At 35.4% G+C, this 23,364-nt stretch overlaps 1 protein-coding gene across 2 annotated transcripts in view; it reads left to right on the top strand.

Moving 5' to 3' along the window:
- WDHD1 (WD repeat and HMG-box DNA binding protein 1) overlaps positions 1-23,364 on the top strand; it is a 66,131-nt gene that overhangs the window by 18,252 nt on the left and 24,515 nt on the right. For both annotated transcript variants that reach the window (XM_007083326.3, XM_042989742.1), the window contains exons 7-16: positions 346-441; positions 2,182-2,274; positions 3,064-3,170; positions 3,527-3,668; positions 9,188-9,398; positions 12,460-12,647; positions 14,482-14,666; positions 16,908-17,149; positions 19,754-19,891; positions 21,563-21,719. In XM_007083326.3, coding sequence (XP_007083388.2) covers positions 346-441; positions 2,182-2,274; positions 3,064-3,170; positions 3,527-3,668; positions 9,188-9,398; positions 12,460-12,647; positions 14,482-14,666; positions 16,908-17,149; positions 19,754-19,891; positions 21,563-21,719 — 1,559 coding nt within the window. The remainder of the gene's footprint in view (positions 1-345; positions 442-2,181; positions 2,275-3,063; positions 3,171-3,526; positions 3,669-9,187; positions 9,399-12,459; positions 12,648-14,481; positions 14,667-16,907; positions 17,150-19,753; positions 19,892-21,562; positions 21,720-23,364) is intronic.

Here is a 23,364-nt window from a genome sequence, read left to right as displayed (position 1 = left end):
CTTAACATTTTCTAGGAGATCTCTTAAATTTATTTTTGTAGACACTTTAATATTTTAATGTATTGGGGTTTTTGTGTGTGTGTGTACATTTATTCAGAGTATATTGTTCGCTTATTCTACACAGGAAATACTCTAATTTAATTATTTAAGATTTTTGCTCTTTATACCTGTGAATTACTTAAAGTAATTTAGTAATTTCATCATAATTAGATGAAAGTAAATTAAGTTGCTTTTCTCTTAGCCACATATCAGTTTGAAGAAATCACCTATTAAATTTATTCTATTCTGCATATCTTTTTGGAAGAAATTTAGTAAAGAGAAATAAATTTCTTTTTTAAAAATCAGACATGTGCTATTAGTTGGCCACTGCTACAAAAATGCAATGATGTGATAAATGCAAAATCAATCTGCAGACTTGCTTGGCAGCCAAAAGGTGGGAAGGTAAGTGACTCTTATTTTTCAACCTTTGTTTTTGTTATTTCTTCTAGTTCTTGTCAACTTTGAATGTGAGAATAGTAGAATTTGTTTTTTAAGTTTTAGCTATTTTATGTAGGTTATAAGTTTTAGTGCCCCAAGCCAACTAATTAATTCTGAAATGTTTTAAGAAACGTTTTAACTTCATAAAGGTTTTTTCTGAAGAGTACATTTTGAATGAATTAATGTTATATTCTTCTTTACATTGTATTTAATGGAACAACTCTGGAAAACAGTCTTGTTATGTCTGTTCTTTCTACTACCATTTCACATTTTGGAGGTAGTAACTGATGGTAGAAAGATAGGGCCTGCTTGAAGAGAGGAAAGATAATGAAATGCTTGAATATAAGGAGATCTTAAGAAATCAATGGAGGGAAAAATATTACTAATAAGAAAATTCAATAAGGTAGCTGGAAACAAACTAATACACAAAACCACTAGCAATCACATATAAATAATAGCCATTTAGAAAACATGGTGTGGAAAAAAATGATGCATTTACTGTGAAATCAAAAAAGATGAAATAACTAGGGATAAACTTACCAAAAATGTGAAAGAGCTATAAAAATTTTAACTTGCTATCAAGAGCAGTAAAAGAAGACTTAAAGAAAAAAATATATTCCATTCTTAGGAATTAAGAAAAAAAAATTTTTTTAACACTTACTAGTTTTTGAGAGAGAGACAGTGCAATTGAGGGTGGGGCAGAGACAGAGGGAGACAGAATCCAAAACAGTCTCTAGGCTCCGAGCTGTCAACACAGAGACCGAAGTGGGGCTGGAACCCATGAACTGTGAGATCATGACCTGAGCCGAAATCAGGAATGAAAGTCACCCCTCTATGCGTTCTTGTAGAGTCTATGCTTATGTGTACCTTTGGGAAGTAGAAATAGGATTTAGAGATGGGAGGGAGACTTTATTTAATCTGTGTCCTTTGTATCATCAACTTTTTTTTTTTTTTAAGTTTATTTATTTATTTTGAGAGACAGAGAGGAATAACACTAGTGGGAGGGGCAGAGAGAGAGAGAATCCTGAGCAGGCTCCATACCATCAGTGTGGAGCCAGACACTGGACTCAAACCCACGAAACCATGAGATCATGACCTGGGCTGAAATCAGGAGTCGGATGCCTAACTGACTAAGCCATCCAGATGCCCTATATCATGTGAACTCTTAAGATTACATTCTGCATTAAAGTGATAGTTGTAGAATTTAGGATTTATTTTTCTTTGCTTATGAAACATTAATTAATTTAAAAATCAATACAATTAACATAGTTTTTCTGTTCATAAATAATACTTTTTTCTTTTTGTGATAAGCATAGAATATACTGATTTAATTTTTTCTATTTGCTTGGAAGAATATGTAAGTCGATAAGTTTCCTTTTAAGATGTTTAAAGCATTCTGGATCTATTTCTTTCCTTTTAGCAAATGAGATGAATTTTTAGATCCAAAGGGCTTAGATTCCTGAAAAGCAGTATTAAAAATACATAACTATAAGTACTCTGGTTTTCAGTGCAAGCAAATAGAGTGATCATTCATTCTTTGCTTATCAAAATTTTAAGTAGTTTTCTGAGTTTTTAGTTGCCAATTAAAATACAAATTTGCTTTTATGTTTTCTAGGCTTATTTTGGTGAACTTTTTGCCTTTTTTTCCCTCTCAAATTTAATTTATTGTAAATTTTTGTTTAAATCATTTTTCTTTCCTAATAGTTACTGGCAGTTCCTGTGGAAAAATCTGTTAAGCTATATAGAAGAGAAACTTGGAATAATCAGTTTGATCTTTCAGATAATTTCATCTCTCAGGTAAGTTTTATAAGTGACACTTTGAATTAGCTAACAGGAATATTTCAGGTATACTTGGACTAAATATAATCGCAGTTAAGTGTTGTTGGAAATGGAGAACAATGCCAGATTGTTGTTCATGTGTCCAACTTTTGTCCCTCAACCTGTCTTCATTTAGCCAGTAACTGGACAGTAGATAGGTCTTTGCTAGGTCTTGTCTGAGCTTTCTCTTTGTGAAGTTGGTAAGAAAATTTCTTAATTTATAAGAAGTCAAATTTAACTCTAACATAGTATTAGAACATGTTATTTTCACATGATCAGTAATTAGCCTTTATTGTTAAATGAGTTTTATTGAGACTTATGATCATGGACTCTGGAATTTTAGAGCAGGAAAGGTTGTTGCTCTATATTCTCTCTCTCCTCTTATACACACCCATTCGGCACGTAAGGAAACAAGAGGCCCAGTAGGTCAACAGTGGCTTAGTACAGTTCACTTCACTTACTAGTTCTCTTCATCTTGGTGATGACTGCTAAGAGGATACCTTTTGTTATCTCTCTAGGATAATAACAGTTTTTAGATTTTGCTTTTAAAATTGTGCCAGCATAATTTTCTCATGGTAAACAAAGTAATAACTGCTTAGTGATAGTTGAATTATTATTGAAAAAGAAAGTTGAATAAGCAAACTGTCTTGCCATTTGTGAATTAATTTAATTATAAGTTACACAGAATATGGGTTATAAAAATTTGAATTTGGCAATAAGTGTTTATTTTCAAATTATGCAAATTGTTATTTATTGTTTTTCCTATAGGCCCTGAATATAGTAACCTGGTCTCCCTGTGGGCAATATTTAGCTGCAGGGAGTATTAATGGTTTAATTATAGTTTGGAATGTGGAAACCAAAGGTTGCATGGAAAGGTATGATTCAACTTATTTATTTGTTTGTTTGTTTATTTATTTTTAAAAGTAATCTGTACACCCAGTGTGGGGCTTGAACTCATGGCCCCAAGATCAAGAGTTGTATGCTTTACTGACTGAACCGCCAGACTGAACCAGCCAGGCACCCCTCTTTTGCTTTTTTTTTTTCCTATTAGATTTTGGTTTGTTTTATTTTGAAACATTACAAATTTACAATTATTAGATTGTCAAAATACGAACATAGTTAATAGTTTGTTAGAAATCATTTAACGTTTTCTAACTAAAATTTTCCTAAAGAAATGTATAGTTTATATATTTTTTGGTAGTGTTTTAAGAACTCACTTTTTAATTTTTAGGGTGAAACATGAAAAAGGTTATGCAATTTGTGGCCTGGCATGGCATCCTACTTCTGGTCGAATAGCTTATACTGATGCAGAAGGAAATCTAGGGCTCCTGGAAAATGTTTGTGAACCCAATGGAAAGACATCAAGTAGTAAGGTAATAAGTAATATGTTGTAGAATAGTTTCTTCAGTCTTTTGTGGTCATATGGATTTGGAAAACATCACAAAAAACATTACTTTCTTGGAAAGTTATAATTCGTTATTATTATTAGAGGCTCACTAATGATTTATCATAAAGAAAACTGTTTAAACTTGTTTAACGTAATATTTCCCAAATATATTTTACTGAGAAACTTTTTCCCCTCAGTAAAATGCCTATTAATATTCCTTGGCTTTATAAGGAATACCTTTGTGACGTACTATTTTAGTATCCTGATGTTCTGGGGATTGTTATTTAAGTAAATATAGATAAAATTAGAGTTAATAATTATAACTTAGTGTAGCCTATCAACCTTTTCAGCTCTGAATTCACTTTAATTCTTAGAGCTATCCTTATATCTCTTAATGCTTAGCCATCCAGCCTTACTAACTAAATTGCTTTAAATAGGCCATCTTGTTTTATACAAGTCCTTGGTTTTGTTCATTATTCCCCCTGCCTGGCAAATATACCCAGTCAAACTTAAGTCTTGGTTTAGAGTTCCAGTTAAAGATCGTGGACTTAATACATCCATTTATGTCTGCTCAGACAACCTGATATTTGGAACCCCCACTAAAATTACACTAAATAGTTCTTTTTAAATGCATAATCTGATAAGGTTAAAGAAGACAGTTGAAGTGGTGATAGTAACAAAATTTGGGGACTGAAAAACAGAAGCATGATTGGAAACTAAGTTTAGCTTCTCAAAAAGTCAAAAAATTGATTCCGAAGACTGCAGTTGGGGGAAAGCTGGGATGCAGTTCACCTTGCCTGACTGAATCCTCAATGATTCAGAATTTGGTAGCACTAGTTACTTATAGAAGTGGGGCTAAAAATAGGAGGGTTGGTTTAATGAACAAGTAGATGTCTCCAGTCTCAACATTGGTGTGCATAGCTAGGTAACTGCCTTCCTTCACTGCCATGTATATTCTGGCAGGATGCTGGAGATTAGATCTCTGGAAAAGGTAAAACAGAGAAGGTCTTTGGTCAGAACACTGGGTACAGTTGAGCGGCACTGGGCAAAAGGGGAATACTGTACTGAAAAGGATTAAATGAAAGTGTATATACTTGAATGTTAAAATTCTCAGCTTATTTTTCATCCTTGACTCCTAGAGCGTTGTCAGTCAGTCTTAGGTTTTTCAGGCAAGAGATTGGAAGAATCGTCTTTGGGGAATCTATCCAAGAAAAAAAGACCTAAAGAGAGAGAAGATTTTTAACTCCAGGAAAAAAGTTGTAAAAGAAGGGAAAAGTGATCATTATATACCATATTTATAAAATGAGGATAGGAATAATGCCTACTGCCTAGGATTTTATTGTGAGGATTATATCAGTTATATATAGAATTAGAACAGTCTCTAGCACAGTTTATAAGTGTTGCTATTATCTTTATTCGACTAGGAATAGCATTTAAATGGTCCTAATAATCTAATTCCTGCATATTGATCCAACCAAAATGAGAATTAATCTATATTGGGAGGATTGGGATAGAATATTATACATAAACATAAGAGAGTAGGGGTGGTTGAGAATTATAACAAATCTTCATCTTTCCTAATATAGGGAAGTTAATAGGATCGATTAAATAGATAATGATTAAAACTGAAACACTATTGTGTCATATGTCTAAATGTAGGAGTTTAGAAGCATTTTTCTGTTCTCTTATTTCATTAAACATTAGTTTTCTAGAACACAGTCTTATGTACTCGATCTAAAATATTTGTAATAAAGTTCCTTTTCAATCTTTTTAAATTTTTTTTAATGTTTGTTTTTTGAGAGAAAGGCAGACTGTGAGTGGGGGAGGGACAGAGAGGGAGACCCAGAATTTCAAGCAGGCTTCAGACTCTGAGCTGTTGGCACAGAGCCTGATGCGGAGCTTGAACTCAAGAACTGCGAGATCATGACCCAAGCTGAAACCAGGAGTTGGATGCTCAACCAGCTGAGCCACCCAGGCACCCCAGTTCCTTTTGAATCTTAATGGTGCTATCATTAGAATTTTATACCATACTTGGGTTGCCTAGATGGCTCAGTCAGACTCTTGGTTTCAGCTCAGGTCATGATCTCACAGTTTGTGAGACTGAGCCTCACATCAGGCTCTGTGCTAGCAGTGTGGAGCCTGCTTGGGATTTTCTCTCTCCCCCACCCCCCTCTCTCTCTGCTCTTCCCCCACTCACACTCACTTGCTCTCTCAAAATTAAAAAAAGTAAAAAATAATTTTATACCACAAGTTTTCATTGTATTAACATTTGTACAGTTTTCATTCATGCTATAGGAGTCACTTATGAGCTCTACAGTGTATCTGCTTACTATTCACTTTTTTTTAATATGAAATTCATTGTCAAATTGGTTTCCATACAACACCCAGTGCTCATCCCAAAAGGTGCCCTCCTCAATGCCCATCACCCACTTTCTCCTGTCTCCCACCCCCCCATCAACCCTCAGTTTATTCTCAGTTTTTTTTATTTTTTATTAAAAAAATTTTTTTCTTTAACGTTTTATTTATTTTTGAGACAGGGAGAGACAGAGCATGAACAGGGGAGGGTCAGAGAGAGGGAGACACAGAATCTGAAACAGGCTCCAGGCTCTGAGCTGTCAACACAGAGCCCGACGCGGGGCTCAAACTCAACGGACTGCGAGATCATGACCTGAGCCGAAGTCGGCCGCTTAACCGACTGAGCCACCCAGGCGCCCCAGTTTATTCTCAGTTTTTAAGAGTCTCTTATGGTTTGCCTCCTTCCCTCTCTGTAACTTTTTTTTCCCCCCTTCCCCTCTGCCATGGTCTTCTGTTAAGTTTCTCAGGATCCACATAAGAGTGAAAACATGGTATCAGTCTTTCCCTGTAGGACTTATTTCACTTAGCATAACGCTCTCCAGTTCCATCCACATTGCTACAAAAGTTCACATTTCATTCTTTCTCATTGCCAAGTAGTATTCCATTGTGTATATAAACCACAACTTCTTTATCCATTCATCAGTTGATGGAGATTTAGGCTCTTCCCATAATTTGGCTATTGTTGAAAGTGCTGCTATAAACATTGGGGTACAAGTGCCCCTCTGCATCAGCACTCCTGTATCCCTTGGGTAAATTCCTAGCAGTGCTATTGCTGGGTCATAGGGTAGATCTATTTTTAATTTTTTGAGGAATCTCCACACTGTTTTCCAGAGTGGCTGCACCAGTTTGCATTCCCACCAACAGTACAAGAGGGTTCCTGTTTCATAAAATACCTAGGAGTAAACCTAACCAAAGATGTAAAAGATCTGTATGCTGAAAACTATAGAAAGCTTATGAAGGAAATTAAAGAAAATACAAAGAAATGGAAAAACATTGGAAGAATAAATATTGTTAAGATGTTAATACTACCCAAAGCAATCTACACATTCAATGCAATCCCAATCAAAATTGCACCAGCATTCTCGAAGCTAGAACAAGCAATCCTAAAATTTGTAAGGAATCACAAAAGACCCCAAATAGCCAAAGTAATATTGAAGAAGAAAACCAAAGTGGGAGGCATCACAATCCCATACTTTAGTCTTTACTACAAAGCTGTAATCATCAAGACAGAATGGTATTGGCACAAAAACAGACACATCAACCAAGGGAATAGAATAGAGACTCCAGAATTGGACCCACAAATGTATGGCCAACTAATCTTTGACAAAGCAAGAAAGAATATCCAATGGAAAAAAGACAGTCTCTTTAACAAATGGTGCTGGGAGAACTGGACAGCAACATGCAGAAGAATGAAACTAGACCACTTTCTTACACCATTCACAAAAATAAACTCAAAATGGATGAAGGACCTGAATGTGAGACAGGAAACCATCAAAACCCTAGAGGAGAAAGCAGGAAAAAAACCTCTCTGACCTCAGCCGCAGCAATTTCTTAATTGACACATCTCCAAAGGCAAGGGAATTAAAAGCAAAAATGAACTATTGGGACCTCATCAAGATAAAAAGCTTCTGCACTGCAAGGAAAACAATCAACAAAACTAAAAGGCAGCTGACAGAATGGGAAAAGATATTTGCAAATGACATATTGGATGAAGGGCTAGTATCCAAAATCTATAAAGAACTCATCAAACTCCACACCTGAAAAACAATCCAGTGAAGAAATAGGCAGAAGACATGAATAGACACTTCTCTAAAGAAGGCATCCAGATGGCCAACAGGTACATGAAAAGATGCTCAACGTCAGTCCTCATCAGGGAAATACAAATCAAAACCACACTGAGATACCACCTTACGCCAGTCAGAGTGGCTAAAATGAACAAATCAGGAGACTATAGATGCTGGAGAGGATGTGGAGAAACTATTTGTTTTTCAAAGTGATCTTATGGGGCACCTGGCTGGCTTAGTCTAGTAGAGCATTGCAACTCCTGATGTCAGGGTCATGAGTTTGAGTCCCACATTGGATGTGGAGATTACCTAACAAATAAATAAATAAAGTGATCTAAAAAATCATTTACAGTGACATCTAGTGTTTGCAATGGTATGTTCATATTCCTAGGAATGAAGGATTAATGTTGAATTTCCTTGCCTCCTTTATTTTTTTATTGGTTCTATCCATTTACTTTTATAAGCATCAAAAAAAAAAAAAACCCACAAAAAACTAGCTTTAACTGAGATAATTGAAAGCAAACATATCCTACCTAAGCAAAATAAAAATAAATTTAAAATAAAAGTAAATGAATGGGGTGCCTGAGTGGCTCAGTCAGTAAGCGTCCAACTTCAGCTCAGGGCATGATCTCGCAGTTCGTGAGTTCGAGCCCTACATCGGGCTCTGTGCTGACAGCTCACAGTCTGGAGCCTGCTTCAGATTCTGTGTCTCCCTCTCTGCTCCTCCCCCACTCACACCCTGTCTCTCTCTCAAAAATAAACATTAAAAATTTTTTTTTTAAATAAAATAAATGAATGACTAATGAGAGACTTTGTAGGAACTTATAGGTCACTTCTCTGGAGAATGACTTTTAAGGAGTAAAACCTTGCCTTGTATTTGGGTATATACAGTATTTTTTTATATGTCTGTTGTACACTCCTGTCCCATCCATAAATACTATAAGGCATTTAAAATAAGGACTGGGGGGGGGGGGTGCCTGGGTGGCTCAGTCTGTTAAGCGTCCAACTTCAGCTCAGGTAATGAACTTGCAGTTTGTGAGTTCAAGCCCCACGTTGGACCCTGTGCTGACAGCTCAGAGCCTGGAGCCTGCTTCGGATTCTATGTCTCCCTCTCTCTTTGCCCCTCCCCTGCTCATGCTCTGTCTCTCTTACTCTCAAAAATGAATAAATGTTAAAAAAAAAATTAAAATATGGACTAAGTCTCACAGAAATATAATTCTTATAAATACATTTATTAATTAATTCTTGTCAGGGAATTTACTTACTTGGTAGAATATATAGGTGCACATTACAGAATTGGCTTTTGAGTAATTGCATTTATTTAAATAGTTCACTAATCTTTGTAATTTGTGTTAATTTGCTCAAGGTCTCTAGCAGAGTAGAAAAAGATTACAGTGATCTTTTTGATGGAGATGATACAAATAATGCTGGTGATTTTCTAAATGACAATGCAGTGGAGACCCCTTCTTTTTCAAAAAGAATTATAAATGATGAGGAAGAAGATGACGACCTCATGCTGGCTTCAGGTCGTCCTAGACAGCGAAGTCACATTCTAGAAGATGATGAAAACTCAGTTGGTATGTATTGACTTTGTGGATGTGATGATTTATCCTGTCAATTGATATTTTACAATTTTTTTATTAAAACTATTATTTGAGGGGCGCCTGGGTGGCTCAGTCGGTTAAGCGGCCGACTTCGGCTCAGGTCATGATCTCACACTCCGTGAGTTCGAGCCCCGCGTAGGGCTCTGTGCTGACCGCTCAGAGCCTGGAGCCTATTTCAGATTCTGTGCCTCCTTCTCTCTCTGACCCTCCCCTGTTCATGCTCTGTCTGTCTCTGTCTCAAAAATAAATAAACATTTAAAAAAAAAAAAAACTATTATTTGAAGTCATTATTAAGTTTGTAGAATGTAGCTAACGTAGTGGGTAGAGGGAAGTATGTAGTATTAAGTACTTATGTTAAAGAAGATTTCAAATCAATTGTCTAAGCTTCTGCTTTAGCAAATTAGAAACAGAAGAAGAGATTAAACTCCAAACTAGCAGAAGGAAGGAAATAAAAAACAGAATTCAATGATATTGACAACCAAAAGCTGTAAAGAAAGTCAGTGAAACCAAAAGCTAGTTCTTTGAAAAGATCAGTAACATTTTTAAACCTTTATCGTGACTGATCAGAAAGAAAGAGAAGGCATAAATGACTAATACAAGTAATGAAAGGGGGCTGTCACCATAGATTGTATAGATATGTACTGTCCAGTATGGCGGCCATTAAGCCATCTGTGGCTTTTGAGCACTTGAGATGTCGCTAGTTCAAAATGAGATGTGTTATAAGTATAGAATGCAACCAGACTTTGAAGACAGTGTGAAAAAAAGAATGTAAAATATTTTAGTCATTTTTTAACATTGAATACATGTCAAAATTATAATACTTTAATACAGTATAATATTAAAATTAAACCTTTTTTTACTATTTAAAATATGGTTACTAAAAATTTTTAAATTATATATATAACTCCTATTTCTGTGAGATAGCACTGCTATTAATAACAAAGTAATAACAATAGTATGACCAACTTTGTGCCCATAAATACAACAACTTAGATAAAATGGACAAATTCTTTGAAAGACATAAGCTACCAAGCTAACTCAAGAAGAAATAGGGGCACCCGGTTGGCTCAGTCCGTTATGTGTCCAACTTTGGCTCAGGTCATGTATGATCTCACAGTTCATGAGATCAGCCCATTGGGCTCTCCGCTATCAGCACAGAGCCCCCTTCAGATCCTCTGTCGTCCCCCCCCCCCCCCGCTTCTCTCCCGTTTGCGTGTTTGCTCTCTCTCTTTCTCAAAGATAAACATTAAAAAAATTTTTTCATAAAAAGTAATACGAGGGGCGCCTGGGTGGCTCAGTCGGTTAAGTGTCCGACTTCAGCTCAGGTCACGATCTCGCGGTCTGCAAGTTGGAGCCCCGCGTCGGGCTCTGGGCTGATGGCTCGGAGCCTGCTTCCGATTCTGTGTCTTCCTCTCTCTCTGCCCCTCCCCCATTCATGCTCTGTCTCTCTCTGTCTCAAAAATAAATAAACGTTAAAAAAAAAAAAAAAAGTAATACGAATAATAGTGTCTGTTAAGGAAATTGATGTTACAGTAAAAAAACCTTCAAATAAACTGCTAAAATAGCACATTTGAACATTGTCAAGTAAAATGCCAAATACCATTTTATGGCGGTAAATTTTGCTACATTTAAATCATATAGGGTTTTATAGGACTGGAGTCCTTGAATATTTGGTCTGCAGAGTTTATTACATTCTTAAAAACTTTTGTGGACCCCAAAGAGAATTATTTATGGAATTTATATACTGTTATTTACCATGTTAGAAATTAAAACAAAATTTAAATATATTTATTTACCATGTTAGAAATTAAAACAAAATTTAAATATATTTATTTACTTTTTAAATTTTTATTTATTACGTATGTATGTATGTAAACATAAGTAACATTTCAAATGAAAAACTTAATAAGAAAAGTGGCATTTATTTTACTCTTTTGAAAATTTATTCCATGTCTGGAATAGAAGATAACTGAATTCTTTCATGCTTCAGAATTCGTTCTACTGACATACGTGTTGTTTTGCTTAATTGCTTAAAGTATGTGAAGAATATTCAGGTTCAACACAAACATGTAATTTGAAAAGGAAGTATTTCAATAGCCTATTGAAATAATTGTGGATATCCTTTGCTACTGTACCAAAACTCAACAAGTGATCATTTCATAAAGATTATTTGCAGTGTGGAATCTGAAAACTCTCCAGTGAACTTTCCAACTATATTATATTAAGATCCATTGGTCTGACTTGAATGGATCTTTTAGTTTACCATGTTTGATTTTGAGATACATGCATTGGTAATTTAGAAAATACTGATTCACTGAGGTTTGCAGGCCTTTGTAATACTGATACGTTATCTAGGATTGTATTTGTTAGTATCATCACCAATCTTGTCAGAAGTTTTTAAATATTAGGAAGCAGTCAAGCTCATGGTGGCAGGTAAAAGTTTTCTGATTCTTGCTTGAAAACTCAAATTTTATCATTGGCAACAAATTGTGTCAGTTATTTTTCTTAAATGACCAGCCTACTTCGTTATTTTCAAGAAAATGTTGACCAAAATACCAAAGTCAGCATAATCATACTTTATCTGGCATTCTTTCAAGTAAAAATGGTGTTCCATGAGAAAATCAACAGTTCAGCTTACAACTCATTTGTACAAATGGTTTCTTTTTTTCTGAGGCAGACATCACACGTCTTCATACACACTTCTCATTTTAGCAGAGAACATTTTTTAAAAATCTGTGCAAAGATTAGGGTTTAACAGAATTGATATTTTTACTGCAATTGAGTGGTGGTTAACAGTGAGTCGACTGCTAATACAGATTGGTGCCGCTGCCTGGATTTATGTCATAGCACCAACAGTTTTACCCTCTACTGTTTTTGCACCATCGCTGTAAACATTAACACAGTGGAGGAGGCAGATAGTATGTTAATATTATTAAGTATGAACGGAAAATGTTATTTGGATTTTATAATGCTTTTTTTTTTTTTTAGGTCATTGGTATTTATGATTCTCTAATTATAATTCTTTGTTTTCTAGATGTTACAATGTTAAAAACTGGTTCTAATCTTCTCAAGGAGGAGGAGGAAGATGATCAGGCAGACAGCATTCATAATCTACCACTTGTAACGTCCCAAAGGCCATTTTATGATGGGCCGATGCCAACTCCCCGGCAAAAGCCATTCCAGTCAGGTTCTACACCCGTGCATCTCACTCATAGATTCATGGTAAGCTTTGGATCTACACTTAACTTCAAAATAGTTTTATGTTACATATTATGTTATATTATATTATATTATATTATATTATATTATATTATATTATATATTCTTTTACCTTTAAGAATTTTTTCTCAATATAGTTAATTCTGTTTGGTAAAAAACATTTTTAAAAACCTTGATTAACTGGCCTACAGCACTTTGGTACAGAATTTTGTGGTTTATTTTTTTATGGTTAATTCAGTTTTAATCTTATTTCAACCTTATTATGTTAAATAAAATTCTGCTTTGCAGAGTGACAAAATGAACATAAAGTTAATATGACTGTATATCTTGCAGTACCTCTTGGTTATACTTCCAAACTTTATTTCTCATATTAATTTTTATATAATAGTTTATACTGATTCCAAAACACTAGTGAGAAGATGTTTTTTAGAAGACAACTCTTAGTATGATATATTAGAAAGTGATAAGTGCTATGGAAAAAAAACCTCTCTGCCTCTTTTCCCCATCCATCCCACTGGAATGTAAACTCCAAAGGATAAGAGATGTTTCTGTTTTGTTTATTGATAGCACTTAGAACAAGGTATGGGGCGCCTGGGTGGGTCAGTCGGTTAAGCATCCAACTTTGGCTCAGGTCACATCTCATGGTTCTATTTGTGGGTTCGAGCCCCACATTGGGCTCTATGCTGACAATGTGGAAGCCTGCTTGGGATTCTCTCTCTTTTCCTCTCTCTCTCTGCCCCTCTCCAACTCGCACTTTCTCTCTCTCTCAAAAATAAATAAACTTAAAAAAAGAGCAAGGTATGGCACAGTAGGCATTAAGAATATATTTCTAGGGGTGCCTGGGTGGCTCACTTGGTTAAGCGTCCGCCTTCAGCTCAGGTCATGATCTCACAGTCTGTGAGTTTGAGCCCTGTGTTGGGCTCTGTGCTGACAGGTCAGAGCCTGGAGCCTGCTTCAGATTCTGTGTCTCCCTCTCTCTCTGCCCCTCCCCTGCTCATGCTCTGTCTCTCTCTGTCTCAAAAATTAAAGAAAATAAAAAACAAGAAATTAAAAAAAAAAAAATTCTAAAATGGATAAGTGAATATATTAGCTTTTTATTTTAAGCTTGAGAGTTAAAAAGTTTAATATTTTTATTTGTTGGTTATTTGAGGTTTTCCACTGAGGACTTTGCCTGGTATCCACCTGGCATAAATTTGTAGGTAAATATTAAAGTTGATGTTTTATTTTAATAAGACTTTTTGTTGCAGTCAGTAATCATCATCAAGTAATAGGTCTTAATTTTTCATTGTCAACTGTTTTATGTATAGTTATTTGTGGTAGAGGAAAGGAAACACTAGGGCCTAGTGTGAACCTGTAGTGTACATAGATGGAAGATAAGTTTTCTAAATGGTATCAATTTATGTTGCTTTAAAATGTATATATTTATTCTTATAATTTAAGCCAGTTAGTTGGAACAGGAAAATATGCTGTCATTTATGTCTGTATTTATAAGTAAATACAGTTTTGAAATATTTCTTTTGGGGAATTTAATGGTTTGGTTGTACAAAATTGTATTTTTTTATGGCAGTAGTATAATTTTTAAAATATTAAATGGAATACTCCATTTGCTAATAAATAAGTATGTGCCTTCTTCTCATGAAAAGAGTAGATAATAATTGTAGTCCTGATGTCACTACTCTTACTTGAAACTATTTAAAGGTAGATGAGCTGTGGTTGTTCCCATAACTTAAATTTCGATACAAACTGAATTATAGTATTTGTTAATTTGTAGTTTAGTCTACTGATCCTAGGACCTTTTAATTTTTCTCAAGCTTGTATTTAACCTTAATGCTTGTAGGTGTGGAACTCTATTGGAATTATTCGCTGCTATAATGATGAACAAGACAATGCCATAGATGTGGAGTTCCATGATACCTCCATACACCATGCAACACATTTATCAAACACTTTGAATTACACAGTAGCAGATCTTTCTCATGAAGCTATTTTGTTGGCATGTGAAAGCTCGGATGAACTAGCAAGGTAAATTCAAGATTATTAGGAAGAATTCGTCACTGCTGAGTTGTTAGATATAGAAGTGTTTCATACATAAGACCTCAGAACATGTCTGTTTTTGCCTAATTGTCCCCTCACTTACATTCTCTAACTACAAATGAAGGTATGACAGTTTGTAATTGCAAGAGAAATGGGGCTATTTTTTATATTGTTACTGTGTTTCATTAGCATTACAAGAATAATACATATGAATTTTAAACAAACATTCTTAAGCAGTACAGAATTTTTAGGAAGAAAAAGTCCCCCCAGAATTCTGTCAGACATAACCACTGTTAACAGTTTGATGTGTATCCTTCTAGATTTCTTTTTGTATAAATCCCTGTCCTTTTTAGATTTACTTTATTAGTATAATTTATGTACGATAAAATGCACCCATTTTAGGTGTACAGTTTGATGAGTTTAACGAATGTGTATATATTCAGATAACCACTGTCCCAATCAAAAAAGGTTTTTCTTTTAAGATTTTATTTTTAAGGAGTTCCCTATACCCAGTGTAGTGCTTGAACCCACAACCCAAGACCAAGTGTCATACGCTGTATCAACTGAGACAGCCGGGCGTCCCTCAAAATTATTTTTTATCACCCAAAATGTTCTTGTATCCCCAGACAGTTAATCCAGTACTTTCCTTGGACAATTTTTTTGTCACCTGGGTTTTTTGTTTGTTGGTTTTGGGTTTTTTTGTCACTATAATTAGATTAGAAACTTCGCTATTTTGGGTTTTTTTTTTTTTTTTACATTTATTCATTTCTGAGAGACCGAGAGAGACAGAGCACAAGCGGGGGAGGGGCAGAGAGAGAGGGAGACACAGAATCCAAAGCAGGCTCCAGGCTCTGAGCTGTCAGCACAGAGCCCGACGCGGGGCTCCAACTCACGAGCTGTGAGATCATGACCTGAGCCGAAGTCAGACGCCTAATGGACTGAGCCACCCAGGCACCCCTTGAAACTTCTTTAAAAAAAGAAGGGGGGAGAATGATATTTGGAAAAATAGACAAAAAAATTATGGTGGAGAAGCAGTAGAGGCTGAATCCTTTTTTTTTTTAAAGAAGAAAAAACATTTTTACTTAACTTTCTGTTATTTCAGCCAGATTACCCTCTCCTGATCTCTCTTCTTCAGCAGATTGTAGTGCTTATACACTTGATCGTAGTTTTTTACTGACTCTGAGGTGATTTGAAATTAAAATCTTTCTGATTGGATACATTAGCTTCTTGCTGCTCAAAGTGTAGTTCACAAATTAGGGGCATGGGTCACCTGGAAGCTTATTGAAAACAGAATTTCAGACCCCACCCCAGACTTTCTAAATCAGAATCTGCATTTTAATGAGATACATGGGTGATTGAGTATGCATTAGAGTCTAACAAATACATTTTAATTGGTTTCCTAATTTATACATTGTAAAATCCACTCTATACTTCATTATTGAATTAAATCAGTTTACTAATAGAAACCACTGTTGACTCCGTGTCTCTGACTCAGAATCTTACATAAATAGAACATTTATTTCCATGTACAGTTTTTTTCCAGATATCTTTTTCTTTGTTTTCCTGGGTATATTATTTCACAGCTGAATACAATGTTACTTTTCATTTTAAAATTGAATTTAAAATTACTCTTCAGTAAATCAGTACTGCCTCTGGTTCTGAATACTGTAATATCTGCATTCCCAAGTTTAACCTTAATAACTTTCGTGTGTGTGTGTGTGTGTGTGTGTATGTATAAATATAAATAAATGTAAATAAGAAAGACTGGAAACATCAGATTGTTAGCAGTGGTTGGTGATCTAGCTGGTGGGATTATATGTGATTGTATTTCCTTTCTTCCTTTGTTTTCCTGTATTAAATTTTTTTTACAGTGAAAGAACTAACATTTTGATGTTTCTTCCCTTTTTAAAAATTTAGTTGTGATTTGTCTGTGTATTTGCAACCTAGGATCGATCATACTCTGCAGATTTTAGTCTGCCTGTTTTCATTTAACATTATGTTGTGAGCATTTTCCTGTATTTTTAAGTATTCTTCAGTAACATGACTGTTAATGGTTTTAATACATTCCATTTTAAGGATATTTCATAAATATTTCAAAGCTATTTTTGTACCATTTATGTTTAAAAGAAAAATTATTTGGTTTTTGTCACTGGGTATCATGATTAGCTTCATATATATAAAACATCAAATAGGAACGTTTGATTGTTTCTGTCTTATTTTAATTTATAGCAAGCTTCACTGCCTGCACTTTAGTTCTTGGGACTCAAGCAAAGAGTGGATAGTAGACATGCCTCAGAATGAAGATATTGAAGCCATATGTCTTGGTCTGGGATGGGCAGCTGCTGCCACTAGTGCCTTGCTCCTTCGATTATTCACTATTGGAGGTGTTCAAAAAGAGGTCTTCAGTCTTCCTGGGCCTGTAGTATCAATGGCAGGACATGGAGAACAGCTTTTCATTGTTTATCATAGAGGTAGATTTTTTTTCTAGTCTTTTATGATCTTGCCATGACTTGAAGTAAAATGAAAATTACTTGAGCTTTCTTTGTCTTTCTCATACTTTGTTTTGGATTATATACATCCTTTTGCATTCATTTTAGCATTTGAATCTGTGTAATCTATGAATGTACAGAATTTTGTTGTATTCACTAGTAGGAATGAAAATATTTTATTTATAGAAAAACTATATTCTAGAAAGAATTCCAAGGTAGAACTTGACTAGTTACTTCCATGTCTATATCTCATAAGAATTTTCAGCATTTAAATACCTCAAAAAAAAAAAAAATAAAGTAACTTCCAGTGTGCAAGACCAAGACAGTTTGAATATGACTAAAAAGTTGCTGCTTCCTTTTCCTCACCTTATACTGTGTCCTTAGTCCCCACCACTGTTTGAAGACTGATTTTTTTCAAGGTTATTGATATGGGGCAGCTGGTTGGTTCAGTAGGTAGAGCATGGGATCTTCGTTTCAGGGCCATGAGTTGAAGCCCCATGTTGGGTCCAGAGCTTACTTAAAAAAAAAAAAAGATTACCAATAATCTTTTTATGCTTATTTTTTGGTAATTCCATCAGAAATGCTTTCTTTTCTTAAAAATTGTAATTCCAGTATAGTTAAAATAGTGTTTTGTTAGTTTCGGGTGTACAATATAGTAATTCAGTAATTCCATACATCACCCAGTGCTCATCATGAGAAATGTACTTCTTAATCCCCATCACCTATTTTACCCATTCCCCACCCAAAACTTTATTTTCTTGGATTCTGTGACATCACTCCTGATGTTTTTCTTACTGGTAACTCCTTCAGCTCTTCCACTAGCTGCTCCTCCTATGCCATCCTCTTAGCTGGAGTGCTCCAGGACTCTGTCACAATCCCTCTTCTCTAGTACCCTCTCTAGATGAGGAGCTTTCAGTCTTTTGGCTGCTTAGCCCTAGTAAGAAATATGCTCTATTTTGCTAATCTATACATATCTGTAAATGTAGCTACAGAAGTCTCATGGACAATATGTACTCTTTGATTTCAGTTTTCTTTAAATGCTATTTGCAACTTTAAACTGATTTCATGACTCGTGGCTCAAAAATGCAGTTTGAGAAACTACCCTGGGTTATGTCCTCAAGGCCTATGGCTTTAAATACATCTGTATGTCCGTGACTTATAAATTAATATCACCAGCCCTGCCCTCTCCTTGTGTCTACAGACTTACATATCCAGTGGCTACTTGAAATCTCTTGGTAGAGTTTTGATATGCATTTCAAACTTGGTCACAATAAAACCTTTGGTTTTTTTTTTTCCCTTCCACCTTGCCTTTCACTTAGTTTTCTCCATCTGAGTAAATACCATACTATTAATCCAGCCACTCAAGGCAGAAATGTAAGAGTTATCATGAAATTTTCTCTTTCCCTTACTCCCCATGTCAACCCCATCATGTCAGTTCTATGAAATAACACATTCCAAACCCTCTGTTTTCATCTCTTCCACTGAAACCCCAGTTCAACCCAGATGTCTTCTCTTGGACTATTGTAGTTGTCCCGTAACTAGCTTGTCAGGTTCAATCCTTGCCTTCCACAATCCATTCTCCACCTGGCAACCTAAGTGATTTTTTAAAAACATAAAGTCAGAACACATCCTTCTCAAGGTTTTCTGACTTTCCATTGCTTTAGAATAAAAATCAAGCTTTTCATCACAGCCAGCAGGGTCCTACATGATCTGACCTTTGCTTGCCTCTTGAACCTCATCTGTTGCCACTTTTTCTTGTTACTCATTCTAGCAATACTAGCTTCTTTGTATTCTTCAAATTTACCAAGCTTGTCCCTATCTTAGGATCTTTTCATTAGCTGTTCCTTCTGTTTACTATAGTGCTCCCCCCCCCCGACCTTTGGATGGCTGGCTTCAGCATGCATTTTTTTAAATGCTTATTTATTCTTAAGAGAGAGAGACAGAGCACGAGCAGGGGAGGGGCAGAGAGAGAGAGAGAGACACCGAATCTGAAGCAGGCTCCAGGCTCTGAGCTGTCAGCACAGAGCCCAATGCAGGGTTCAGACTCAAACCATGAGAACATGACCTGAGCTGGACGCTTAACCTACTGAACCACCCAGGCACCCCTCCAACTTGCAATTTTATGTCTCAGCTAAATTTCACTTTCTCAAAGAGGCCACCTTTGTCTAATCTAAGGTAACCATTCAGTGTAACGCTGTGTATCATATTATTCTTTTAACTCTTTGGAGACACTTAGCATTTTTTTCTTTTTAAAAATTAGTCTTCTCTTACCTGAATATGAATTTCATGAGAACAGTGTGACTTCATTTTCTTTACCATTGTAGCCCCAATACCCGGCATATATAAGCTCTTGTAAATATTTGAGTGAATGAATTACCTCTTAATATTACTTTATATAAGTAGTCCATGTAATATAGTATTCTAATACCTGAATGATATGTCAGTCAGGTGGGTTATCCATAAAAAGTAGTGCTAGTTAATCTAAGAATTTATCACAAAATCATTTCAAGTCACAGAAAGTACTTTAGACTGCATTATAGCTAAATAACCTTTGATACCTGATTTATATTTATATTTTCTCACTAGGTACAGGATTTGATGGTGATCAGTGCCTTGGAGTTCAACTGCTAGAGCTGGGGAAAAAGAAAAAGCAAATTTTACATGGTGATCCTCTTCCTCTTACGAGGAAATCCTACATAGTGTGGGTTGGATTTTCAGCTGAAGGCAAGATAAACTCATTTGTTTATATTAAAAACATTTTTCCAGTAGAAATTGTTCCATTGTTTTACTCCTAATTAATTTTTAAAGATAAATGTCTATATTATATGTTTAAATTTCTTAATTATGTTGGCAGTGGGAAACTGGAATTGTTAGGCAAGGTAGCCATTATTTTATGTATAAGATCTGTTCTTCATGTGAATTCTGGTTAGAAAACTTACAAAGAGAGAAATATATTTCTCTAAAAGTTTGTTATGGGTACCAAGGAGGAGATACAAATCAGTGGTGAAGTTGTGGCTTTTCCTGAAGATTCTACACAGAAAATAGAAAATTTCTATAGCTGCACTATCCACTACAGTAACCAAGTCACATGTGGCTAATCTAAACTGAGATGTGCTATAAGTATAAAATACTCTCAGAATTTTGAAGGCTTAATTTAAAAAAAGAAAGTAAAAAATTTCAGTAATTCTTTTATATTGATTACATGTTAAGATGATAATATTTTGGATATATTTGGTTTAATAAATTCACTTTTTCCATTTCCTCATGTAGCACTAAGAAATTAAAAATTACATTTATAGATTCATTTATTAGTGGCTTATAACTGATGATGATTTGAAATACCTTATTTAGCCCTGTCTCCTAGCTAAAATATTATTTCTATTGGAGATTCTTGCCCTTCACTTATATTATTGGAAACTCCAGTTTGTCTTTTACATTTCTGAACAGAGAGGGAGGGAGGCAAACCATGAGACTCTTGGACACAGAGAACAAACTGAGGGTTGAGGGAGGGGTAGGGGAGAGGGGAAGATGGGTGGTGGACATTGAGGAGGGCAGTTGTTGGGATGAGCACTGGGTGTTGTATGTAAGTGATGAATCATGGGAATCTACCCCCAAAACCAAGAGCACATTGTACACACTGTATGCCAGCAAATTTGACAGTAAATTATATTAAAAATCAACCATTTCTGGATGTGTTTTCTAGTGGGATATTATTGGTCATTTATGTTCTAATCATGTGACCATTTGTAACTTCCATTTATATGTCTTTATTTTTTTTCCGCCAATTACTAATCAGATCTAGACTTAAGGATAACTGCTGCTTGCAGAGTGAGAGGTGTGTGAAGTCACAGATAAAAGGGATAATTGGGGAATAATGCTATGCACTTCCTGAGATGGGGGCAGAGTAAGTGGGAAACAGAATAGCTTACCTAGGAGTTGGGGAACACAATGACAAGGCCAAGAAAGAACAAGAGGAAGAAGAGTACTAAAGGCAAATTTCTCTACATCATCATGGTACATTAGGTTCTGGTTGTTTTTCTAAGTCTTTCATAACCAGCAAAACTTCAGATTCAGAACTTAACATTTTTATTGAAATTGGCTTTTAAAAATATTGCTATATTCCAGCAGGTGGCATAGTTCTCACTGAAACTATCAGCTTATTCTCTTGAGTAAATTTTAGTCCTATCACGGGCAGGTTTTTTTCTTCCATTCAGTTAGAGCTTATTCTGTGTAGCTAATTAAGTTTTGTGGGAAATAATCTTGAATTATTCGCCTTGTTTTATTTTTTGCTTTTGAACTGAAAGTTGAATCATTGGTATGTATTTTTGAAATAGGATTTATTTAACAAACATGTAGCTGTGTCTCCAGGTGATTTCTTTTTCTTTTGGTGTATAGGTACCCCCTGTTATGTGGATTCAGAAGGCATTGTTCGAATGCTTAACAGAGGGCTTGGTAATACATGGACTCCTGTATGTAACACAAGAGAACACTGTAAAGGAAAATCTGATCACTACTGGGTGGTTGGTATCCATGAAAACCCCCAGCAACTGAGGTGGGCTATTACAAAATGCTTAGTTGATTCTTTTTTAAAAAGTACTTTGAAATTTTTTGTTTTGTACTCTTTAAAGGTATTTAATTTTTTTTTTTTTTTGCTCTTTCACCTTAGTTCATTTATTTGCTTTCCATATTCACTAAATTAGAAATTGGTTTATATTCATTTTGAGGTTTGCAACTGATTGCTGGACTTAAACTAAATAGAAATTAAGCATATTAGTGTGACTGTAGTATTATTTCAGCCAGATGGGGAAGAGAGTTCTGGTTAAATGTGGCATTTCATCTTTTATTGCAGCCTTTTATTTTATTTTTTAATTTTTTTTTTTTTTTTTTTTTTTTGTTAATGTTTATTTGAGACAGCACACACAGTGAGGGAGGGGTGAAGAAAGGGGTGACAGAGAATCAGAAGCAGGCTTTGCACTATCCAGCATGAAGCCAGATATGGGTCTGGAATTCACAAAAACTGTGACATCATAACTTGAGCTGAAGTTGGATGCTCAACCAGCTGAGCCACCCAGGTGCCCCTCTGCCTTTAACTTTAAACTGTGATTTAGAATTGAATAATTTAGTGGCTTTTTGAGATTTTTTATAAGGCTCAATTTTTGTCACCAGGCAGAGGGCTAGTAGAAATGTAGTAGTTGACTCATAGTGTAAAACTCTCAATCCGTATAGTCCCTATTCAGTATTGTATTAGATACTTTTCTCTCTTTTGAAACCTGATGTGTTTTTGGTCTAAACAACTGGCAGGGCCATTGAGTAGGTACTTGGTGAACAAAGAGATCTCTGCTTTCATGGAGCTTATAGACTGATTGGGGAGACAGATAACAGAAACAAGTAAATGTTAATTACTCCTTGAGATAAATACCATAAATTAATCTGAGCAGACCCATGGTGGAGAATAACAGAAGGACACATTCTAGGTAGCATCATCACATAAGACTCTTAATAGAGGTAGTATTTAAAATGAGACTCGAGGCCAGGAAGTCTGTTAGGAAAGAGTGAAGTGACAAATGATCATTGCAGAATAGACAGCATGTATAAAGGACCACAGATCGGAAAGAACTAGGTATGTTTAAAGAATTAAAGGATGTAAATGTGAACAGCATACAAGAAGCAAGGATTGGTGAGAGGCATGATCTCAGAAAGTTAGACCAGGCTGCATTATAGACCATACAGAGAAGTTAATATTTTATTTGAAGTTGTGTCATGAAGCCATTCAAGGGTTTTATCTGGGGAATGATGTAATCTGATTTATACTATAAAAAGAAACTATATGTGGCAAATGGATTGGCAGAGGTAAGATTGAAAGTAGGGAGACAAGTTTTCACCCAGGGGATTTATCCTGCTTTCTGTGGGGATGTTTGGAGATGTGAGAAATGTGGGGTATTATTTATAGCTGTCACAATGATTTGGGGTTACCCTGGCATTTAGAGAACTGGGGCCAGCACTGTCAAACATCTTGCAGTGTGCAGAATGGTCCTGCTCAACTACAGATTGTCATTCCCAAATGCTATCAGTGCCTTCATTGAGAAACACTAAGGAGGATTTTGCAGTCATCTAAGTGAGCTATAAGTACGGCTGGAACTAGTGTGGGGGCAGCAGAAATTAATGGGAACCAGATTTGAGATAGAAACAGTAGGACT

The sequence above is a fragment of the Panthera tigris genome, chromosome B3, assembly GCF_018350195.1.
Source record: "Panthera tigris isolate Pti1 chromosome B3, P.tigris_Pti1_mat1.1, whole genome shotgun sequence".
Taxonomy (NCBI): Eukaryota; Metazoa; Chordata; class Mammalia; order Carnivora; family Felidae; genus Panthera; species Panthera tigris.
The sequence above is the reverse complement of the archived record's forward strand: the minus strand, read 5'-3'. Positions and strand labels throughout refer to the sequence as shown.